The sequence below is a fragment of the Lolium rigidum genome, chromosome 7 (assembly GCF_022539505.1).
Source record: "Lolium rigidum isolate FL_2022 chromosome 7, APGP_CSIRO_Lrig_0.1, whole genome shotgun sequence".
Taxonomy (NCBI): domain Eukaryota; kingdom Viridiplantae; phylum Streptophyta; class Magnoliopsida; order Poales; family Poaceae; genus Lolium; species Lolium rigidum.
The window spans coordinates 274,260,585-274,266,584 of record NC_061514.1 but is presented as its reverse complement, the minus strand read 5'-3'; the positions used below and the strand labels follow the sequence as shown (position 1 = coordinate 274,266,584).

The following is a 6,000-nucleotide window of genomic DNA, read 5'->3' as shown; positions in this document are numbered from 1 at the left end:
ATCCACCAAATCGGCAAAATCCCCAATTCACCGTGTGGCAAACTCTTCCCCGAGCTGAGCTCGCTGCAATGGTGCGCAGTGCGGTGTGAGAGTGTGAGACCCGCCAAATCCGTCCTCCTCCCTCCACCCAATGGAGCACAGCGACGCGGCCAAGCGACTGAAGCTCCCCGACGGCAGCGACGAGGACCGCCTCAGCGCGCTGCCGGACGACATTCTCATCGACGTCCTCGCCAAGCTCCGCAGCGCCACCACCGTCGCTGCTCGGACCAGCGTCCTCTCCCGCCGGCCGGCGTGGCCTCTGGGCGTTCCTTCCGGAGCTCCTCTTTCCTCTCGGCACCGAGCCGCACCACATACGGTCCGCACTCACTGCCCACCAAGCGCCGACCATCCACTGCCTCTCCGTCCACCTCCGGGACGCCGATCCGGAGTCCGTGGCGACCTGGCTTCCAATCACCGCGCCCCGCCTCTCCGGTGATCTAATCATCACCCATTTCACCCTGAAGGCCGTGAAAAGGGGAGCTGTTGAGCTGCCTTGCATTGAGAGAGCCACAGCGATCCGGCTTAACCTATTTGATTTTGGCCTCAAGCTTCCGCCTTCCGGCGTGTTTGGCAGACTCGCTGATCTCCGTCTCGCAGCCTGTAGGCTGCATGGCCCGTGCAGGCTCGGTGATATGGTCTCCTCGCCGCGATGCCCAGCCTTGCGGAAACTATTCCTCCGCGATGTTTGGGGTCTGGGCGACTTCGTGCTCCAATCGGAGTCTCTCCTACAAATAGAGATGGACAATGTGCTCCTACGCAACTACGGTGATGATGGCATTGTCGACATTCGCTCGGAGTCTCTCCTCCAAATAGAGCTCACGGATTTTGCCTTGAAGCACCTCACTATAGTGGCACCAGCCCTCAAGCTCCTAAAACAACGCTGCTACATGGCTTTTGATGTGAATTCCAGCGAGCCAGCTGCCAAAATCTCAGCCCCTCAGCTCATTTCGCTCGAGTGGAATTATTATTGTGGTCCAAGATCCGTCCGAGTTTGATAAGATGGCGAATCTCGTTTTTCTCTCTGTTGGTTGTCTTCCTGCGCATCCATTTAATTTGTATTTACCACATAATCCCACTGGGCTTTTGCACTTGCTTTGAGCACATCGTCTGTCTTTACTTCACGCTTGTCTATCGGAAGGTGAGTTTGCTCTTATTCGATTTAAGTTATTCATCATTGTAATAAGCCGCAAAGTCAATAGTGGTAAGGAAAACATGAGTTGGTCTTAAGGAACATGTCAATTGGTATATTTGACAAAACATTAGTACAAAATTCTCACTTATATTTGTTTTCCTCATGCCCCGGTAACATGGCTTAATGCATGCAATCTTTATTCTTTCCCACTACATTTATATCCTCTTACGATAACATTGAATTCTAGCACTACTGCACTATGATTTTAGTCATTCAAGGGGACATAAACTCTCCACAGTGGAGAGCAGACACAAAAGATCGTTTCCTTTTTGTTAATCACTTCGTAGAAAATGAGATGTCTGTGTCTTTTTCCAACTGTTATGTATACTCCTTCTGTTACTTCATATCAACCTACAGGAGATTGCCAACCACCCATACTTGATAGAAGAAATGCCAAGGCTCCCTCATGTTATGTTATTATCCCTGATTGTGGAGGCAAAGGGACATTCCTTTGGAGCTAGTTTATTGCATGTTCTCAGGATGTGTACTAATGTAAGAAAGCTGGCTCTTGCATTTGACGTCAGTACTGAGCAACTGGAGGTAATTCTACGTCCTTCTAAAGATATATGGTCAATATGTATTTGTATTTCTAGATCCAGGCTTGAGTTACCAGTGCCTTGGTTTGTTGGTTTGCTCGTCAAGTTTTGACGAAGTGGCATATTTATTGACTGTTGTGTTTGTTAACTTGGTAATATGTTTCATTTTAAAAGATTCTTTGGCCTGTTTTTTTTTTTTTTAACTTCGACCTCAGTGACTTTATTCCATACCTGAAACAAATTCTGGATGAACAACCTCATCTAGAAAACCAGGGCAAACACCGAAGCTGCTCAAGGGAGCATCTTGACTAAGAGAATGGCATGCATACATGTGTGCTACCTTATTAGCTTCTCTGTGTACAAAAACTGAATAAAAACCCTGGAAAAACTCACTATTCTTTTCATTTCAGTGAGAATATGAACTCCCACAAATCTAATATTGGCATTAGAGTTCCAAGCCGACACTATCTCCTGTCTGTCTCCACACACACACTGGCAGCGTTCTTCTCCCTTGTTCGATTGATAGCATCTCGCCAGGCTAATAACTCCGCAAGAAACGGATCCACACTGGTATACTTCCTGCATTCAACAAACAGGAACCTGCCATCTCTAGCAACAAACCCAGCACCAGCCGTTCCTCCTATAGGATCAATTGCTCCATCAGTATCAATCCATGATCAGTATTGACCTTGATCCAGCCCTGGTCTGGTGGCTTCCAAGACTGATTAGGACGTGCAACCAGTCCTTGCTCTTGTGGTATCTTGAGTGATCTGATGAACTCATTAACAAGCTTGACTGATTTACGTGGTTTGAACCTCACCTCCTCATGTGTGTATTTATGTCTGCTGCTCCAAATGACCCACATCACCGAGACTAGTATTTCCGAAACCTTCTTGGACAGCATAGAACTGTCCAATATAATATCCTCTTTCCAGGTCATAGGGTGTAACCTGAGTAATTTGAACTGAAAGAATTTGTGTGCCTCTGTCCAGAATTGCTTCGCATGATCACAAGCAATAAGCGCATGATATATACAGTCCCTCCTCATGACCACATGTCGGACATATGCTCAATTCCTTTATATGCCTTCTTTTTAGTTCTTCAATGGCATGTCAAGTAACCTTTTAAAACTCGCCACCAGAAAATCCTAATTTCTGGCACTACTCTCAATTGATAATGAGAAAACTGGGACCTCATTTCCAGCAAATAAACGGAGCCACTCATTTGTTGCTTTTGTTCTCCCTTATTGACAGTTTCTTAGCAATATAGGTTTGTTTTTAGATTTCTACTCTTATAATAATATTGTGTGATTTTCTCTTTTACAAAAAAAAAATCATATCTCCTGCAATAGGTTGGCTTCAGACTTATTGTTATGTGTTACATACCTTTGTAGATTATATGTTGATTGCCATATCTCAAAGTATTCAAGTAGTTTGATAATTTCCAGTTTTTCTCCCATTCCATGACATCAAACCGGTATGCTCCCCTTTTCCAGGAAGAAACTGGATGCCCATCAGGTTGCGTATGTGATCAGCCACCAAACTGGAAAACCGAGGAGCTCCAGCTGAGTTGCCTCTGGAACATAGAAATTACAGGCTGGAGAGGAGCTGAAAAGGAAGTTGCTTTTGTGGAGCGGTTATTCAGTTGGGCAACAGCGCTGAAAGAAGTGAGAGTAACTTTCCATCGGTCAATCATCTGGAAGCATCGCCGAGGATCTCCGCTGGACATTACTAACCGTCTCTAGGCCAGAAACATGTATGGAATTTCGCATGCACGGTGGTTTGGTCAAGATGGTTGTGCATGTCTTCGAAGACTGAGAGGCAGCAGCTTGTGCCTTGCACTAGCTGGCAGTCTCTCTCTGGTAGCATCATCTGGTTGCACTCTACTCTGTAGTAACGATCAAAATCTTGTGGAACCGTCCAAGATGTTACAGGACAATGTCATAATCGGCCTGTTTGGCAAGGTTTAGGCTGTTAGAACTTGCTTATGTTTTATCCACTGTACTTGTCAGAACCTGTTTATGTTTCATGTGTTGTAAGCAAGGTTTTCAGTATCGAGATTAGGCGAGTATCATTTTTTTTCCTTCAACGAGTATCGTATCGTAATATCATGACACTATGCGGTTTCTATTTTTCAAAATATAATCAATTTATGTGTTAAATAAAATAGTTACCTTGCATATATTTCTAGAAAAACATAGTGCCAAGTTATATTTTTTCTTGTAAGGGAGTGGTATATCATATTCTAGACGGAAACCAATAAAACGATTACCTGCTTATAAGGCGGCTCGATGATGTCGGGTTTGATTAGTTTTAACCGATGTGTGATATCACATGTCGCGAAGTATCGGTATGCTACTAATTCAAAGCATGGTATCTTAATCGACAATGATACCACTTTTTCTTTTTGCGAGAGACAATGATACCACTTGATTAGTATACACAGTATGTATGGTTTCGGCCAGATAGGATACATATCGTTTCAGCCTGATAGGATCTTGGTATCTTAAGATACTGGGATATGTATTGTGATACTAACAACACGATTTTTTTAATAATACGAATTAATTATTTATTTTTAGGAATAGCACACGTTTTCAACAAATTTCAAAAGTGTGACTCGGTCGGTCGATCGGAGTTTAGAAAACCGACTGGCAGTCGGCCACCTCTTTCATGTCAGTGTCCGCACTAGTTGGTCGATAGCTGACCAATTGGTCAGCTACAGACCGACCGGCCTCCTACTGATGATTTGCATGGTTTTGGTCTACTGATGATTTGCATGGTTTTTGTTTAGGGTTAGTAGGAGTGATATCTTAGGCAGTTCTCGCGCCATTCTTTTGCCGCCACCGCTTTCCTGCCATATGTTCCTGCCACCGCTCTTCCGCCATATTTTCCCCTCTCCCACCACCGCTCTCCCGCCATATTTTCCCGTCACGCTCTCGTAATTTTCCCTATAAAGAGCAGGGATTGAAAGGATGTATGCCGCACCTAGAGGGGGGGAGGTGAATAGGTGCTAACCAATTTTTAGTTCTTTTTCAATTTAGGTTTGACACAAAGGTAAATTCTCTAGATATGCAACTAAGTGAATTTACCTATATGACAAGTCTAACAACTAAGCACGATATAGCTACGCAATATATAGGAGATAGAATAGGATAGAGGTAACCGAGAGTGGAGCACGCGATGGCACGGAGATGATTCCCGTAGTTCCCTTCCTTTGCAAGAAGGTACATCTACGTTTGGAGGAGTGTGGTTGCTACGAAAGCCAAACCAACAGCCACGAAGGCTTCACTCAGATCTCCTATGGGCAACGCCACGAAGGCCTAACCCACTTCCACTAAGGGATTTCCTCGAGGCGGAAACCGGGCCTTTACAAGGTTCTTGGGGCACACATCCACAACCGACTTGGAGGCTCCCAAATCTATAACAATACAACAATCAACAACAACACATCAACAACAATCAACTAGGGAACCAAAGAGGAACACTAGCAAGAGGGCCCTCAAACAAATGAGGGGGAAATGTAAATCGCATCGCTGAGGATGTAGATCGGTGTCTTCTCCTTCGAATCTTCAAAGATCGAGAGCTTTGGTTGGGGGAGGAAGGAGATCTTGCAAATCTTGTGTTCTTGAGGTGGCTCTAATGGTGGTGAAGCTTGGCAGATTTTTGTGCAATGATTGAGCAAGGAGCAAGGTAGAAGAAGGGGGGTATAAATACCCCCTCCAAATTCCAGCCGTTGGAGCTTCCGGGGGCCGGATAATCCGGCCTAAGTTAGGGCCGGATAATCCGGCCCAACCAAAAATCCGGCTCCTGGGAAAATCCGGCCAAATATCCGGCCAAATATCCGGCCAAATGTCCGGCCCCTGTCCAGAGCTGCATCGCCTCAGGTCCTTAGCCGATTTTGGGGGGGCCGGATGTTTTGGAAATATCCGGCCTGGATTATCCGGCCACAGGGCAAATCCGGGCAAATGTCCGGAAATTATCCGAGCCCATGTACGGGAGTACTTGAGCCACAAATCACGAAGTCCTTAGTCGAAAAAGGGGCCCGAATATTTTGGAAATATCCGGCCCGGAATATCCGACCCGGTGATCCTGTTACGACTTCTTTTGACACGACTCACCACATCCATCACACATACATACATGTATCTATATAATCCCTGTACCACTTAACCAAACATTAGTGTATCACATACATTGACATCAAACACACAAAACATATTATGAGAGATGT

The 6,000-nt window shown here is 45.2% G+C and overlaps 1 protein-coding gene across 1 annotated transcript; it reads left to right on the top strand.

Moving 5' to 3' along the window:
- The first annotated feature begins 1,135 nt into the window (after positions 1-1,135).
- Positions 1,136-3,511, top strand: LOC124672787. Its single transcript, XM_047208961.1, has 3 exons — positions 1,136-1,177; positions 1,589-1,771; positions 3,263-3,511. The coding sequence occupies exons 2-3, from the start codon at positions 1,622-1,624 to the stop codon at positions 3,509-3,511; spliced, it is 399 nt and encodes a 132-aa protein (XP_047064917.1). The 5' UTR covers positions 1,136-1,177; positions 1,589-1,621.
- The last annotated feature ends 2,489 nt before the right edge of the window (positions 3,512-6,000 follow it).

Excerpts from the sequence above, each read along its gene's own strand:
- LOC124672787 (XM_047208961.1), top strand. The coding sequence starts at position 1,622 with ATGCCAAGGCTCCCTCATGTTATGTTATTATCCCTGATTGTGGAGGCA. Across the intron at positions 1,772-3,262 it reads TCAGTACTGAGCAACTGGAG|GAAGAAACTGGATGCCCATC; the intron begins GTAATTCTACGT and ends CCCCTTTTCCAG.